The 17,696-nt window shown below is 37.6% G+C and overlaps 1 protein-coding gene across 1 annotated transcript in view; it reads left to right on the top strand.

Moving 5' to 3' along the window:
• Positions 1-17,696, top strand: part of mmp24 (matrix metallopeptidase 24) — a 71,758-nt gene that overhangs the window by 39,913 nt on the left and 14,149 nt on the right. Inside the window, exons 5-8 of the mRNA XM_087258060.1 lie at positions 1,610-1,771; positions 3,840-4,057; positions 6,230-6,368; positions 14,572-14,838. Of these exons, the coding sequence (XP_087114186.1) occupies positions 1,610-1,771; positions 3,840-4,057; positions 6,230-6,368; positions 14,572-14,838 (786 nt within the window). The remainder of the gene's footprint in view (positions 1-1,609; positions 1,772-3,839; positions 4,058-6,229; positions 6,369-14,571; positions 14,839-17,696) is intronic.

Genomic DNA, 17,696 nt, shown 5'->3' with positions numbered 1-17,696 from the left:
GACCATCAGAACAGCAGAAGCCGTAACTAATTCACCAACGTCACTTTATAGCTAGTGTTGGAATGATTCTCTAGCATAATGTCTAAAGTGTTGACAAAACAGGTGATTTTGCTCACATTTTAAGATTATAGGGCTGAACAGCAGGAAATGGCAACAGTCTACATAGTTATCTCCCTGTATTTCTCTGTTGAAATCATGAGATCACATTAATCACAAAGCATTAATGATTAATCACAAAGCAGCACCAACACTACCACTACCATTACTGTTGTGTTTGTGATAAGGAAAAATGCTAAACACATGGGGAGTTTCTCCTTTCTTTCTTTTTACCGGACTAGTCTGCAGTAACAAAAACATGAGACTCATTCTCACACTCAATATACTACAACTATATGGCATAAATACAGCACTGCAACATACAAGAGAGGGATAAATCACATAGAATGTCATTTACCTGTTTAATAAGGATGTGATCAGCTGTAGCAGGGTGTCCCCGGGGTCTTAAAAAGTATTAAAAGTTGATAAACATTTGATATGAGAAAATTAAGGCCCCTAAAAGGTATAAAAAAATTCTTAATTGCGTTTTAAATTTTGTTCAAGTGTTGTCCTAAGTGTTTGACTCAAAAAAAAACATAAATATATTTATTTTCCTCAATCCACGCAATAGGGTATATGCCTAGCTAGTGTTTTTCCCATACTGATAAACTTCCGTTTGACCTGTTATTGTGAATTTTTTTTCCAATTTATACGGTTCCTTTTACAGCATCAATCTTGTAATGTAATTAAAATACATTCAGTTAAATAAACTTTGGCATTCATCTAGTTGCTTAAGTGTAAAACGAGACAAAAAGCCATTTACTCGCACACGTCCGTCAGAATCGGCAGGATAGTGCGGAAGCTCCATTGAATATACTGGGGTAAAATAAACGCTCTTATTATAAAAACATGGCGGGGGAAATGTAATTTAATGCAGTGCTTCTTGTACAATCTGAGACCCACTTTACATCAGATATCACTCAGCCAGTGGAGATCGCTGATTTTTAAAGAAAACTGATCTTAAATGTGGCAATTTTGCATTGGCATACAGGTGACCGGAAGCACTTAACCCAGGTTACTGGCAAATTCAAAATCCTATTAGCATGCTTCGGCATATACCCTATTGGTTTGGGCCAGGGCGCATCCGACCAAGCTCCTCCGTCTGGGTGATGTCATGTAGTTCGCAACAAACGTGGGAAGGTGATGTGATGCTCTCCACAAGTAGCGAAACCAATGAGCGAAACAGCAGCAATATTTGTCAAACTGTATGTGGGCGGAGTATTACTGATGAGGCAGGATGAGTGCTGTTATTCGCAGAATATTGCACGGCTATCAGCCAGTCAGATTCAAGAACCAGAGACATATATATATATATATATATATATATATATATATATATATATATATATATATATATATATAAAATGGCAATTACTAATAAGTTTGCATCCCTGCAGTGATAAATGGATGATCATGACAGGTTGTGCTCACTATTTTGCTGTTTACCTTCTATGTGGGAGCACAAATTCTGATTAGTGAAAGATAAATTTGACGGTTAACCTTTATCTTTCAGGCAATGACCTGTTCCTGGTGGCTGTTCATGAACTGGGACATGCATTGGGTCTGGAGCATTCGAGTGACCCCAGTGCAATCATGGCCCCTTTCTACCAATACATGGAGACACACAACTTCAAACTGCCTCTAGACGACCTTCAGGGGATCCAGAAAATATATGGTACAGTCATGATCTCTGCAATGTACAAAGTGACAATGAGGATTGTCTCAAAGCAGCTTAACATAGAAGTTCTAGTAAATTGATACTGTGCCCGTCCAGTTTTCAGAGTTGAAGTTCAGTTTAGTTCAGTTCAATGTGATTTAATTTTCACTGCTGAAAGTCCAAACGCTGAAGAGCAAACCCATCGATGCGCAGCTCCACAAGTCCCAAAGTTAAAGAAGTGACTACATCCATTGCTTTTAAAGCAATTGACTTCTCTTAAAATGTGAGTACACTAGTTGCAAATGAGTTACCAACTTAATAGAACTTTTTTAGAAATAGGCTTATTTTACAAGTCACTTACAGTTAAACTGTTGAGTTTTACCATTTTTAAATCAATTCTGCAAATCTCTGGGTCTGGCGAAAGTATTTTTAGCTTAGCTTAGCATAGATTATTGAATTGGATTAGACCATTAGCATCTCAGTCAAATATTTGACAGGAATTAAACTATTTAAAGCTTGACTCTCCTGTACATCATGTACTAAGACAGATGGGAAATTACTGTTATATATGTTGCTGTTTTCTAGGCTGACTTGACCAGGAACTAGAGGTCTTCATCCTGTGACTGTACCGCGGGACCCAACCAGATTTCTTGCGGCGCGAGAAAAAATTTCAGAATAAAGCGCGAGAGCGGTCGGTGATTGGTGAAATTTGAACGGGAGCGGGCAGTCTAACAATATCAAGGGGGCATGCGTATGCATTAGCGGAAACGAGCGCGGTGGTTAGAAAACGAGCCGCGGGACAACAAATGCTAAATATATGTGGGAGCGGTTGGGTTCAGACTAAAACCTGGCGGGAGCAGGATTAAAAATTTAGTCCCGCGCAGATCTCTACTAGGAACTACTCTCAATGAACTTGTTGTCTTACCATGGCTGTAGCAGGCACAATGATATTACACAGCACCTGAAAATAGTCCCCAGCTAGGTGTAACTAGGAATTAGCACAGTGTAATATAATAAAGAGAGTATTGTTCCTAGCTATATAGAAAATAGCAACTTTTCATTTATTGTTGGTCTTAGTGCATGATGTAACCAAAGAAATTATTAAAAATCCTTTTTGAGTTTTTTGAGCTAGTTGTTAATGGTCTGATCTGATTTAATGATCTATGCTAAGCTAATAGTGCTCCTACCAGACCTGGAGATCGGCTGATTGGATTTAAAAATGGTAAAACTCAACTGTTAAACTGTAGATGACCTGTAAAATGGACCTATTTGCAACAAAAGTGGAGTGATTCTTTAATAGTTCAAAGTAACAACATGTATACTCACCTTTATTTAAGGAAAGTCAACTTGTAGCTTTTTAAGGCAGGAGGTTTACTCACTTTTTTAAGTAAAGAAACTAATTTCTTTAATAAGAGTGTTAACATTTAAATCAGGAACTGCATATATCAGGTTCTTGTCCTAACCCTATCAGCCAACTCATCTTCATAATCCTCAGAGAGGAAGGCAGAGAGAAAAGCAGACTCAAATTCAGTCCAGGAAGCTACAGTTGTTCTGGGAATTTTTTTTTGTATTTATTTTATTTTTCTTCGTTGTTTACAAAAAATAATGACTTTGTACATTGCCACCGTTACACATGTGAAAAATGCTTAAATGTAAACGCAGAAGCTGTTGTTCAGGGTTCCCACGCTTCTTGAAAGTACTTAAAAGTGCTTGAATTTCAGTCATATCGGTTCAAGGCCTGGAAAGTATTTAAAAACAAACACGAGTCCTTCAAAGTGTTTAAATCAAATTTGAAATTAAATTTGTTCATCAAAAATATAAAAAATTAGTTTGTTTGCAAAAACAGAACGAAAAACTGAGAATTTAAACATTTAAATCTTGCACTCTAACACTGACAAATAATGCACATTTGATGCATTTCTCAGAAGAATTTGGTGTTGAATTAAACAAATTTTATCAAAGTTATTTGAACATGACCATTTAAAACAGTCATTTAAAAAAATACTCTAAAAATGTAAATATTAAGTGTAAGTACAAAGATGCTTAATTAAAAATGAATGGTGCATTAAAAAGTGTTGTTGTTCAGGTATACCGACAGCCATGCTGGAGCCCACGCGTCCTCTTCCTACATTCCCCGCACGCCGCCCACACTCCACCTCCGAGCGCAAACACGAGCGTCAGTCTCGGCCCGGGCGCCCGTCTGCTGGAGATCGGCCATCCTCTCCGGGACATGGAAAACCCAACATCTGCGATGGCAACTTTAACACTGTGGCCTTCTTTCGGCGGGAGATGTTTGTTTTTAAGGTGAGTCAATCAATTCTCAATCAATTCAATCAATTCTCTTTCCAATAATTGCAGAGCTTGATCAAATAATAATAATATTTGGTATTATAATCACTAAAATACAATAAGGTCTGATTTATTCTTCTACTTTGAATGATTGGCGTGACCCACGGTGCATAACGTAGCCATGCATGTATACATCTACATGCTGTTTGTGTTGCTCTGCAATAACACTTCTGAACGCTACCTAAGGGTGCTTTCACATCTTTAGTTCAGTTTCTCCCGTCTTTGGGTCCTTTTCACACCACACTGATTGCTTTGGTCTGAACCAGTTGATAAGAACCAAAATGCAGTCATGTGACAAAATCCACATCACTCATTAGCCAGATGTTTTTGCATAATTTACTAAACTGCTTTTCGATTGGTCAGAAAATGCCAATGAACTCCCGCAAGTAAACAAACCAGCAGACACAAAATATCACTTTTTACTATGAGCTACGTCTGCGCTGGCTGATTGTATCCCTGCTCATAGTATACTATATAATCTTTATACATCACTTTAGACAAACTATACATTTCGAGAATGAAGCGCGGCTGGAAAACAATGCATTAATGCATTGCAAACTGTGAATGCACATCGCAAGTCACTTCAGCAGCTGTTTTTCCCTCTCTCTCTCTGTTTAAAACTGTTGGTTAAGCACTGTCAACAAATGTTTAATATATAATATTCCCTCCACATTCCATAATCCACAGCACAATGGACTACAGTAGCTGGATTAGCCCAAAAAGGCGCAGTACCTTTTGCGATTGGGTCTGTTTTAGTTCGGATCATATTCTCACCACAAATGAACTGTGTTAAACATATGCTGGTTAAGTTGGCATTTCATTACCCTGTGGCAACCCACAGGAATAAATGAATGAATGAATGACAGATTTGTTATTAGAGATATTATCTTTTTTACTTATTAATTTCAGGTAATTCAGAATAAATATCAGCCAATATTTAATTGTGCAGGCTCATCTCACCTTCTATCATTTAATAACTTATTATTATTATTTTTTTGTATGTATCCATTTTTAAACACTGTATATTATAATATTATAATGCCTAATATCACTTATGATGCCTAACAATAACATTTTCCATGTATTTACCTTACAGTAAGTTTCCATTAGTTAATGTATATTTACTAACATGAACGAACTATAAGCAATATATTTATTACATAAAATATTAATCTGTGTTAACATTAGTTAATGATAATCAAAAAGTTGCTCATTGTTAGTTCTTGCTAAAGATTTTAATAATGCATTATTAAATGCTGGACTATGATTAATAAATGCTTTAGTAGAATATTTCCATTATCAGTCCATGTTAATAAATTCTGATGAACTAATGGAACCCTATTGTACAGTGTGACCTATTTATGCAACATAGGCTCATTCTGAAAACATAGCCCTATATTCATTTCTGGAGATCGTGAATTAAGTAGCCAGAAGTACTTAACAAGCGCTACTGGGAGGTATGACGCCGTTCTTTTTCACGCTTACCAGCTGACCCCTTACATTCTTGTGAAACTTTTTTAGTTTGTCCAGTTAGCTTGCCATGTTGAGATACACTTGAAATGCAGAGACCACGACAATGGGGTTTGAGTCCGGTGAAAAAACGATTCCAGAAAGCGAGTAAGACAAAAAAAGAATCCAAAAAAATAAAATAAACAAGATAACAGGGTGAGGATGTGGTCAAATCTGAAAACGTGGAAAAAATCAAGTGAGGGCTTTTCTTTTTCTAAATTGCTTTTTAAAACTGTTGGGTTTAGGGAAGTGCGTGGGTGGGTCAATCAGTGCTTTAGAAAACAATATTGGTTGGGTTTAGTGAAGGAGGAGGGTGGGTCAGACGATTGGACAGTCAGTCAGTTGACAGTGGCCTCTGGTGGATTTACACGAGAACAGCAAGCGAGAACAGCAAGGCACTTACAAGGAAATTTGAGATCTCAAAAAGCATACACAGCAGCCTCTGGTGGATTCAAAAAAACAAAAACTGCTAAAAAAACGTACCGCCTGGGACATATTCGGTGTTCTCCAGAAATGTATGTAGGGGTACGTTTTTAAAATGGGCCATACTGGACACATTTTGCTTATTTCACTTAATAATAAATGTTGGAGCTAAATAATGTCTTGTACTCATCACAGGATCGCTGGTTCTGGCGTTTGCGCAACAACAAAGTTCAAGAAGGCTATCCTATGTTGATAGACCACTTCTGGAAGGGTCTACCTCATCGCATCGACGCTGCTTACGAGAGATCAGATGGAAAATTTGTGTTCTTCAAAGGTAACATTCATCATCCACATAAAAAAACATGTCATTAATTATAAATATTAAAAAGAAAATACAAAAACGACTACGATATTCTTGCTTAAAGGGGACCTATTATGCCACTCTTTACAACAGTCTCTGATGTCCCTAGTGTCTAAATTTTTGTCTAAATGGATTTGATTTATTTTCACTTTAGTGGGAAAATTGGCAATATCGTCTTGGTAACTAGCTGAAATAATAAACACTTTATTTTTTAAGATATTTTGTTTCATTTCAGGTGATGTTTATTTTATGTCTATTACCAAAAATGTTTTATGGTTTTAGTTTTAGTTAACTGTAATAAGTTGTGTCAAAAGTAGTTGTGCACAATGTATCTGCATTACATAAAGATGAGATTATTACAGATTTGTTAGGCGGTTCGGTGGCTCAGTGGTTAGCACTGTCGCCTCACAGCAAGAAGGACGCTAGTTTGAGCCCCGGCCGGGCCAGTTGACATTTCTGTGTGGAGTTTGCATGTTTTCTCCATGTTGGTGTGGGCTTTCTCCACAGTCCAAAGACATGTGCTGTAGGTGAATTGAATAAACTATATTAGCCGAAGTGTACTAGTTGCCGCTGGAACTTTATGAGTATTAGATGGTGACTGTCGCTTTAAACGTGCCATATACTGCATTGGTTTAATAAGTTAAATTGTTCTCTGATATCTACACAGTAGATTTATGGCTTTATTAAAATAAAACCAGAAAGGCTTTTATAAGCTCATTTATTACTCCATAAAATATCTATAGAATCAGAAGGTCCATGATTGACGTGTCATGAATATTAATGAGCTCAGCTCTGATTTGCTGCTCTGACAGACACAAACACACACACATAGTATAATGTACGCTGACAAATATAAACCTAATCCGAGTAACGTTAACCTATTTTGCTCACCAGATCTGTTGTGGATAAAGGCTAAATTATAATTAATCTTGACAAAGGAGAGTGATGGAGATGTATGGTGTTGTATTTTGAAACTACCGTCAAAGAAAACAGTCAGGAATAATATCAACCTCTGCAGGAACAGATGACAGTTGAGCAGTGATTTGACACGATTCATCAGTCTGCATTTGTTTGTTGAAACATGCGCATCAAATTTCACAATAAACACGATCAATTAACAAAATATGTAACTAAACATACCTTATGCCTCTTTAGAGTGGAGATGAACAAATGTATAATCTGTAAATCTTGCATTTTGTGTCCTGAGATGAGTTTTAAACATGTCTCGTGCTGTCGTTACCCAGTAACGTACAGTAAACAATTTTGCGCTCACATTTTCAAAATAAAGTCCTACATATACATTAAATGAAATATATGCTTAAAAATAACTAAGGGAGGGAAATTATCACTGTTGTCTCACTAGAAAACGTTGTTGCTTATCAAACGCAGTATGAGGCCTGGATATTAATGATCTCAGAGCTTTTCTTATGAACCTAGAGCTTGATGACGTCAGCTGCTCGATGGATGAACGATCCAAATTAGGCATACATGCAGATTTACATGGGAATGGCCCGTGAGTTTCGTCATTATTTGTTTTGTCTTCTGTTGTCCACCGGGGTTTTACACTCGTGGACATGAGAACGATGAAACAGTGTCTGAGGCTCACAGAATGCTCATTTCCATATATTGATCATTGATTATTCTACTATGCCTTGTTACACCCAAATGTTCATTCTAGGGCACCTTTACATTTAAATGAGATTGTGCTCTTTTCAAAAAGAAGGCGGAGCTACAAATGCCTGTGTGTCAGCATAGTGGCAGATTCAAAAACAAGACTAGTGTCCTATGCTAATGAGGGAGAGATGGTCACTAATGGGTGGGGCTTTCCCCTCTGATGACACTTACAAAGGGAGAATGTTAATCGAAGTGTTTCTGCAGACTGTTTTCATTGAGTGTGATTATAAAAAATGAAATTGATAAATATTTACCATAAGAAGCTGGTTATATTCCCAGATTGTTGCCACACAACTGTGTTTAAAATAATTTTTGCATAATAGGTCCCCTTTATCATCAAAAACGCAGCCTTGGGCTTGTTTTAATAACTCTAAAGTCATTTGTAATAACTATAAATACATCCTGAATTAAAAGCCCCTAAATTTAAGCACCTGAATATGGCCTAGATAATAAAACGAAGCCATCTCCATTAAACATCTGTTACCTTTGGATCGGTTTCAACTCAGATGGCTGCTTTCAGATCAGTCCATTTTTATGTCCCGTTTTAGTTAAAGAGTAGATAAATATCTGTTAGACGTGTGGATTAATCTGCATTTCTCCACCGTGTTTATCCTCCATCGAGGCCTGACAGCCGAAGTCAGTGCATTCGGTACTTTATTATTCTGTCTGTTCCTCCTTCTCTCTGGATCTCACCGCCCTCCTCTTTCTCATTAAATTAGCCCGGCTCAGTCTTTGCTGCGCGAAAAGAGATATTTATAGCTCCAGTCTCCTGCTCTGTGATGCTTCATGAGAAAACAAGCACGCGGGATGCCTCATGGTTATATCTCAGAGAAAATGCACCTCAGTATTAATAGATAAAGAGCTGATGAACTCAACTCGCGCTGGCATTTCTGCATCTTATTCATTAACTATATACAATGCATCGCTGTGCTGAAATAACACTGCAGTCTGAATGAAATCGTTGTCTTTTTTTTTTTTACAGTAAATATGCTTTGTGAGGGTGTAATACACTCTTTTTTGGCTGTCCTGCATGCAGTATTCAATGCACAGCTGTAGATAGTAGTGCATGCAAGTAAAGCATTTTAATAAATAGATGCAAAAGCAGTAAGGGCATATCTAAATCCACTTTTGTTAATTTAAGGAGGGAAAAATACACTCTGCGCCCTGGTGCATGGTCTAACAGGGTTGTGCTTATTCTCTTAATGAGTTACGCCCCATTCATAGGGGTGTCAGCTTCAACGCTTCCTATTCACTTTGAATGGGTGACGTCAGGTGTTGCGGAACTGCATTGTGGATCCGTTGGCGCAGCTTCACTGGCGTTGCTCGCTCCAGAAGTTGGCACTTGCTCAACTTTTCAAGCGCCGAAGGAACCGTCAGCCAATCAGATCGCTGTATGCAAATACACCAGCTCAGACAGTAGCCTATTGCTAGGCACACACGGAATCTATGCGTGCAGAATTCCGCTGATTTTCCACAGATTTCCACAGATTTCTGTCGATTTTTAGCCCATCATTAATTCTGTTTATTTACTTGAGTAAATGTGTAAATCTGAATTTATTCAGTTTTTATTCAGTAATTTATTACTTTTTATTTCATATAATAAGGTTTTAGTTATGACACTCCACTGGATACTCCCAAAATAATTCCACAGAAATCCAAAGATTTTTACCAAAATTCTCAGCAGAAATAGCAAAAAAAACGTCCGCAGATTCCGTCTGGCCCTGCCGATTGCTGACCAATTTCATTGGCGGACGCTGCTATGACGATTGCGTCAGCCCCAACTTCAGACACACCTTCCGTCAAGCGTTAACACTGAAGCCCTGTTTGAATAGGCCGTTATGGGTGTGTTTTGAGCATAATGTGCATTAAACTAATCAGAGTCTCATCTCACATTCCCTTTAAGAGTGAGTTGCATCGTGCCATGGCGCATTTGCTATTTACATGGTGGACTCTGTAAGTGGAAAAACTGAACGCTTCACTAGTGAGAAAACAGTTAAATAGACCATCTGCAGCACGAGGATAAAGAACAAGCCTCCTCCATTCGGCCTCTTTACTTTCTCTTTACTTTTACTCTTTACTTTCGTGGAGTAAGGTGTTGTACGCTATGAAAGCATATGAGTGGCAAAAGTCATTTTGAAATGTAATATGCAAAATGGCAATGCAATATGTTAAATGGCAATGCATTTCTTTATTTCAATTCGCATTTTCCAAGACATATTTGCAATGGTTGGTGAAAACTGAAAATGAAAATGTAATTATATCATTTGCATTTCTCATTTGATAACACAGTTTAATATATTTATTGTATCCACATTGTAATGCTTTATAAGTTGCAAAATATACTGAAATTGTATTACACAAAATTAATTTGATGTGCATAACATAAAAGCAGGAATTGAAGCAAAATAATCATTTAAATGTTATTTTCAACATTACAGCATGGGATGTTTGTAGCCAAAATTCATTTTGAAATGTATTATGCACAGCAATAATGCAGTGTGTTAAATGGCAGTGTATTTCTGTATTTCAGTTAGCACTTTCCAAGACCATGTGTAAATTGTTTGCTGCAAAATGAAAACGAAAAAAGAATCCATTTTAAATTACATTACGGCCAATGAAAGCCAATGTAAAATTGAAAATGCATTCTGGGCTGGCCACGCCCACATACGGCAGCCAATACTGTGCTTTCATTGCGTACAATGTGGATACAATGTATTTATTAAAACTGTGTTATCAAATGAGAAATGCAAATGATATGATTTAATTTTTATTTTGCACCAACCATTGCACATATGTCTTGGAAAATGTAAATTGAAATAAAGAAATACATTGCCATTTAAAGGGCACCTATGTTACCATTTTTCCAGATTTAATATAAGTCTTGTGTGTTTCCAGAATGTGTCTGTAAAGTTTCAGCTCAAAACACCCATCAGATTATTTATTATACCTTTCAGAAGTTTCTGTTTTATAGCTCTAACCATCAGGTAGCGGTTTTGTTGTACTGCGCCTTTAAGGCTAGTCCCTCACACCCATTGTTTCCACGTGCCTGTCAGTCAGTGTGCCTTAATCTCCTCCCTCTGCTGCTTCAGACCACAGACAGACATGAAGGAAGCAGATCTCACAAAACGTTTGTGAGAAATACTACAGTAAGAACTTTACCTATGTGTATTGGATTCATTTGTTGTGGAGTTGCAACGATGAGTCACACACAATGTCGTTATAAAGTTCACACACAGATACACAAACACTGAAAACTGCTCCAATTGGTCCGTTTTTTTGTTGTTAAATTAAAAACACAGGGCTTTATATTAGCCCAATATGGCGCTCTAAACACATATGTCTGTCCAAACAGCTTGAAAAGTGTCTTTTAACATATTGCATTGCCATTTTGCATATAACATTTCAAAATGAATTTTGCAAACATTTTTTCTCAACTAATATTAACTTCAGTTCTAATTTCCAACAATTGAATAAATGAACAATAATAACGAAGTGTGGTCAAAAAACTGAGTTATATCCAAACACACACTATGGTGACGTATACGTCTCCAAATTCGAATAAGTGGACAAATCTAAACTTGTTTTTATTAAAACAAACATAAATATGCATATAATAAATAATACTGTTAAAAATATTATCATTATACAAATGCAAATTGTCATGAATAAATTGAAAAAGCCAATGTCTTGTGCCTTATTGTGCCAGGTGTATGATAGGGCCGTATATCTTCCTAGTTATCATCCTTGATCAAGAGTAGTGAGTATTACTCTTTGAAAATGATTCCTCCATATACCCTGCAAATTAAAAATGTAGCTTACATCAGTGTCATTTTCTGTTAAGGGTGTTTCTGAGTGCAAGTTAAATAATTTGCCATTCATGGACTATAAATTTAAAATGTGAGGTTAATTCAACGTGAGAACACATTACATTAATATATGCATCTATAATAAGCCAACAGAAAGCAGGTTACATGCAAAATCTGTGTAATCTTAGGCTGTGTGTCCACCGAGTGAGTGAAAAACCTATGCTCAGCGCCAGGTTATGTAGCGATGATTTTAAAAACGCGCTTCTTTTATTGAAAACAATAGTAAAACACTCAGCTGGTGTTTCTGCAGGAAAAACACATTGCTGGACAGGTCAAAAATCTAGCTGTGACGATACATTAACTTGTATGTAATGCACTTTAACCGTGACTAACAAGATACAAGTGTCCAGCAGGTGGCGCCACAAATCAAGCTCATGCAGCACTACATGCAATTTGTTCATATGTTTGAAAACGTAACATTCTGTAGCGCATTTAGTGATTGTTTAAGACCATTTGGTGATTTTCTTTGGCTGTTTGCTACATTTATAAAGTGTCCGTGTCCTGAAGTCGGTGTGTCAGATGCAATTTTTTCTATTCATAATTTGATTGGACGAGAATCACGGGATTGATTGTTCTACTTAGCCAATCACCGAAAACAAGAAAAAATGGAGTATTGACTGTAGGTTGATTGAGAAATAGTACAGTATAGTAAAGATTTAATAACTATTTATAATTTAAACTGCATGGAGTTTAGCTAACGGTTCACAGCAGGACTGGGATCAAATTGCTCTAATAAAGGCCTCTTTAAACTGATCTGAATCAAGTCTTCAGATGTGGACATGCCTAGGCAGCATCTTGTTGACTTTTTGATCCAGTTTCGAGCTGAAAAAAAAATTCAACACAGGCCAACAGAAATAGGGAGTTATTGTTAAGTTAATAAAACCGTTTCAAAACAATGTAAAGACCGCTTGACGTGAAGTAAATAAACCAGTAGACATGTGCTGTTGTTGATCGGGTCAGCGTGTGCTACAGTCACAATAGATTTCCAACGTAATACACCATAACTTTGTGTGAAGAGCATGTTGTTTTACTGTGACCGAGTGAAATAAGTCATCAATCATGCTTATTGAAAAAATGAAATCGCACATGTACGATTAAATAAATTTTCCTATTTTTAGTTGCAAATGCGAGCGAAATGGTAGCACTGTCGATCCCTGTCTGGGCTGATTTTGAGGCTTAATTTGGCCACAGATTTCTCTCTGTTTCCACAAAGTGAATGCTTTTTGGTGACAAATCTCATTTTGACACATATTTTGGGAAAATTCGTTAAAATTTTTGTTTAAATCTGGGTAAATGTACTACCCTTTCATTATGTTAGTGGCTGTTTTTGCCCAATTGACTTTTTTTGAGTGCAAAGCCTTGACAGCATATAATCATGCATTATTAATTGTTGCTGGTTCTCCCTGTTGGGAAGATCCCAATTCTATTTTGTACCCCTACCCCTTCCCCTTGGCCCTGAAAACCGAGTGTGAAGGGGAATGGCTTCAAAATTTACCCCCCAAAAATGGGACAGCACTACAGCACCTGCACACGTCATCATATGTAATCGCGATCTCTTGCTTCATATAAGTTCAGATGATGGCGACTGCTGTAGTTTTTCCAGTTGTGTTATTTTTTGGTATTTAACTTCAGGAAATCACTGAGGGCATGTATTATGTTATGATTGCAATGTAATGTGGCAATAAGATCATAACTGTACTGTGCATTTACACAGTGGCCATATTCATGTAAACACACCAAAAACAACATTAACATTGTAGCAGACACTGTAAAAAGCCCATTCCCAGCCACTAGACTTATCTGACAGGGTATTTGAGTGTCATCGAGTGTCAGAATGTTGTGGGACTGCTGTACAGGAGTTATGATTATGGATTATAGATAGCCAAATTTAGCGTTTTTATTTTAGTGGGTTTTTTTTAAAAGCATGACAGTAAAACACAAACGCGGTTATGAATATATTAAAACATGTGCTTGTTTGTTGTAAAAATTCGTAATAATGACAAAAAAATACAAATATGTATACCTCCTAACTTGATTCGGGTGCAGCTATCCTGCCATTGTAGCTGGTGTATTCTGAGAAATTTTCTTACCCTTTGGTTTCGAGTGTGGTTCTGAAAAATCTACGTTCAAAGTGCTATATCACTTCCCCTTAGCCCTTCACCTTTAAGCTAAAGAGAATTGGGACACCCCTATCCCTTCGCGGGAACGTGTAAAACGATAGCTAGGGGTAAGGGGAAGGGCTAAGGGGTAGAATTGGGAATCATGCACACACACACACACACACACACACACTATAATTTACTCAATAGAACTCCATTTAAATGTCGGAAGCTTTTTGCACATGCCTATCTAAACGGTAATGCTGTTAACTGATGATCAACAGTAAAAATGAAAAGTTCCCAATAAGGAAAAACACCAACAATCAAGAATGCATGATTATATGTTGTTGTGGCTTTGCAATAAAAAAATGTGATCTTAATGAAAGTCAATGGGGCAAAAAAAGCCACCAACATAACCAAAGGGTAGTCAATTTAAACAATACGCAAGAGTTAAAACTACTTTATAAAGTATTCCTGAGAAAAACTATTCAGTTATGGAGTTTTCGTTACTTTACACCACTCTTGTTTTGACTCTAGGGGACAAATATTGGATCTTCAAGGAGGTTACAGCGGAGCCTGGTTACCCGCACAGCCTGGTGGAGTTGGGCAGCTATTTGCCTAGCGATGGCATCGACACAGCCTTACGCTGGGAATCCGTGGGCAAAACTTACTTCTTCAAGGGTGACCAGTACTGGCGATACAATGAGGAGAAGCGCACCACTGACCCGGGCTATCCCAAACCCATTGGCATCTGGAAGGGCATCCCTGACGCTCCACAAGGAGCCTTTGTCAGTCGAGAAGGATGTAAGTCATGGAGATTCCAATATATATATGTGGCAATCAGACATGTATTCGGTAGGCATTTCCTTCTCTATGGTTTGAGAAGTTGTCTCCTATTGTAATCCACGGAGCATGGAAACTTATTACTAGACTTTAAACGCCATTATTGAATACTTGATTCTGATTTGGTCAGTCAGGACATTCTAAGGTAGTGTTTCTCAACCACGTTCCTGCAGGACCACCAGCACTGCATGTTTTGGATGACTCCTTTGTCTGTCACACCCATTACAGGTCTTTCAGTCTCTGCTAATGAGCTGATGATCTTAATCAGCTGTGTTTTGTTAAGGAGACATGGAAAAATGTGCAGAGCTGGTGGTCCTCCAGGAATGTGGTTGAGAAACACTGTTCTAAGGTATGTTATTCCCAGATAACAACCAATGAAACTAATAACACCAGGTACTTTTAATCATATGTTCACATTAATATTTATATGCTTGTCTGTCAGTTCGCTGTTTTTGAGTGTTTGGCGCCATCTTGTAACTGAAAAATACATAGCGTATGCTTCTTTCAGCCGTTTTCATTTCTGCTTTGCATTTAATCAAAGAAGTAATCCAATATAGAACGACTCAGAACAAGGTTTTGTGTACATCCAGGAGGTTGTTTTTGCAAAATAAACCTTTCAGCAGCACCTAAAAATAGTCCCCATTTAATAAAATTAGGTAACAATGCTGTGTATATCATTGCACCTGCTGCAGCCATGGTACGGCAGCAAATTTCTTTGATTATTACGCCAGATTGAGATTATAGTTCCTAGTCATATCAACCTAAAAAACAAAGTCCATTCATTTTTCATCCTTCTTAGTACACAATCTAACTATAGAAGAGTCAAGCTTTAAATCGGAAAATGATCAAAATTTAAAATGCTAATGGTCTAATCCAATTCAATGATTGATGCTAAGCTAAGCTAAAAATGCTTCCGTCAGACCTGGAGATTGTCTGAATGGACTTAAAAATGGTAAAACTCAACAGTTTAACACTGTAAAACTCAACTGTTTAACACTAGGAGACTTGCAAAATGAAAATGGAGAGAATAAATTAAGTGTTTTTTTAACATGCAGCACGTTTGAGCTCCTACCATAAAAAACAAAAACAAAACAAAAGGCTTTAAATGAGATTTGTAAGAAACTAGTCCTATACACAGGAGCTGTTTGAGGACAAACCTTGATAAATGTCTTTGAGGTGTGGTAACTGTAGTATAAGTGGAATAATTGACTCGGGTCCATTGCATTATTACAAAGTATTGTAACAGCATCACCAGTTGTGCATTATTTTCTCATAATTCAATGGCATGCCATCAGTTATTCCTACATTCAGTGTTTGTATAGAGCATTGCTGTGTTTTGCTACTGTTTTGACAGCGTTTCTTTTGCTGCAGCATGCTTACAGTATGTGTTTCTTTGAGTAGGCAGTAGTAATAAACGCATGAAGGTCTTTGTAGCCTTGTAGAGTAATTGATTAGTGTTTGTTTGGCACTGCCTCTGCAATATTATAGTGTTGACAGTGAGTGTTTTGGCTCTGACTCTTCCTCTTTGGTGATCTGATAGCAGCTTTGGATTGGCACAGAGTCTGGAGGAAAAGACAGACACAACTTTTGGGTATTAAAATTCAGTCACAATCGATGCAAGATTACAAATGTAGTGAAATGGCAGCTGAGTGATTCCAGATACTGATGGAATGTTTACTGTAGAGAGACAGCTTTTCTGACATTAGCCCCTTTCACACAGTGATACCGGTAAATTTCTGGAAAATTTCCGGAACGACTTTACCGGTATATTCAAAAAAGCGATGTTCACACAGGCGAGGACGTTACGGAAATTTTCAGAAAAAGAGCATTCACACATCCATTCCAAAATACCGGTAAATTCTGACATCATTCACCACAAATGAGCTTTAAATGGCTGCGCTTGTATTTGTAAACAATTGACTAAATTACAAACTCTGTGGATGATCAATATTGTGAACAACTTTCGCAGGATCACTTTCGCATGTCGAGATGTTCATAATATCTGCGTGTGCGGCGCTCATAGGCACACGCAAAGCTTGAAGGTAAACAAACAACGGCTTGTCATAAGCATCTTATCGATGATTATTTACACAGTTGGCATTAAGAAGAACATATAAACGTGATCTGACTAAATTCTAGCAGCTAAATGTGTCTGGAAAAATATTCAAAGGCTTTTATCCTCACAAACCGCGCGGACGTAAATGCGTCTGACTGTTGTGATTGGCTAAAGCAGACGTCTCACGTCAGCACGTTCTAGACGTGCACGAGCTTATTACGGGAATCTTCCTTCTGCATTCACACAGCGCAGCATTCCGGCAAATTGCCGGTAATGTTACAACTTCTCTTTCCGGAAAATAGCAAGAACGAATTTACCGGTATTTTCAAAAAGGACCTGTTCACACATACAACCTTTCCGGAAAATTGCCGGCAATTTTCCGGAAAGGTCTGTATGTGTGAAAGGGGCTAATGTCACTGCTGTATTATATGCAACACACCCTGGCTGGGCAAGCTGGCATTTCTGTGTGGAGTTTGCATGTTCTCCCTGTGTTAGCGTAAGTTTCCTCCAGGTGCTCCGATTGCCCCCACAGTACAAAGACATACGCTATAGGTGAATTGATAATATAAATTGGCTGTAGTGTGTGAGATTAAGAGAGTGTTTGGGTGTTTCCCAGTAATGGGTTGCAGCTAGAAAGGCATCCGCTGTGTAAAACATATGCTAGATAAGTTGGCGCTTCATTCGCTGTGGCGACCTCTATAATAGAGTAAACCAAAGGAAAATGAATGAATGAATAGTGTTTTGGTGGAATTCACTATGTATT

The sequence above is a fragment of the Danio rerio genome, chromosome 6 (genome assembly GCF_052040795.2).
Source record: "Danio rerio strain M-AB ecotype USA chromosome 6, GRCz13ab, whole genome shotgun sequence".
Classification (NCBI taxonomy): Eukaryota; Metazoa; Chordata; class Actinopteri; order Cypriniformes; family Danionidae; genus Danio; species Danio rerio.
The sequence above is the reverse complement of the archived record's forward strand: the minus strand, read 5'-3'. Positions and strand labels throughout refer to the sequence as shown.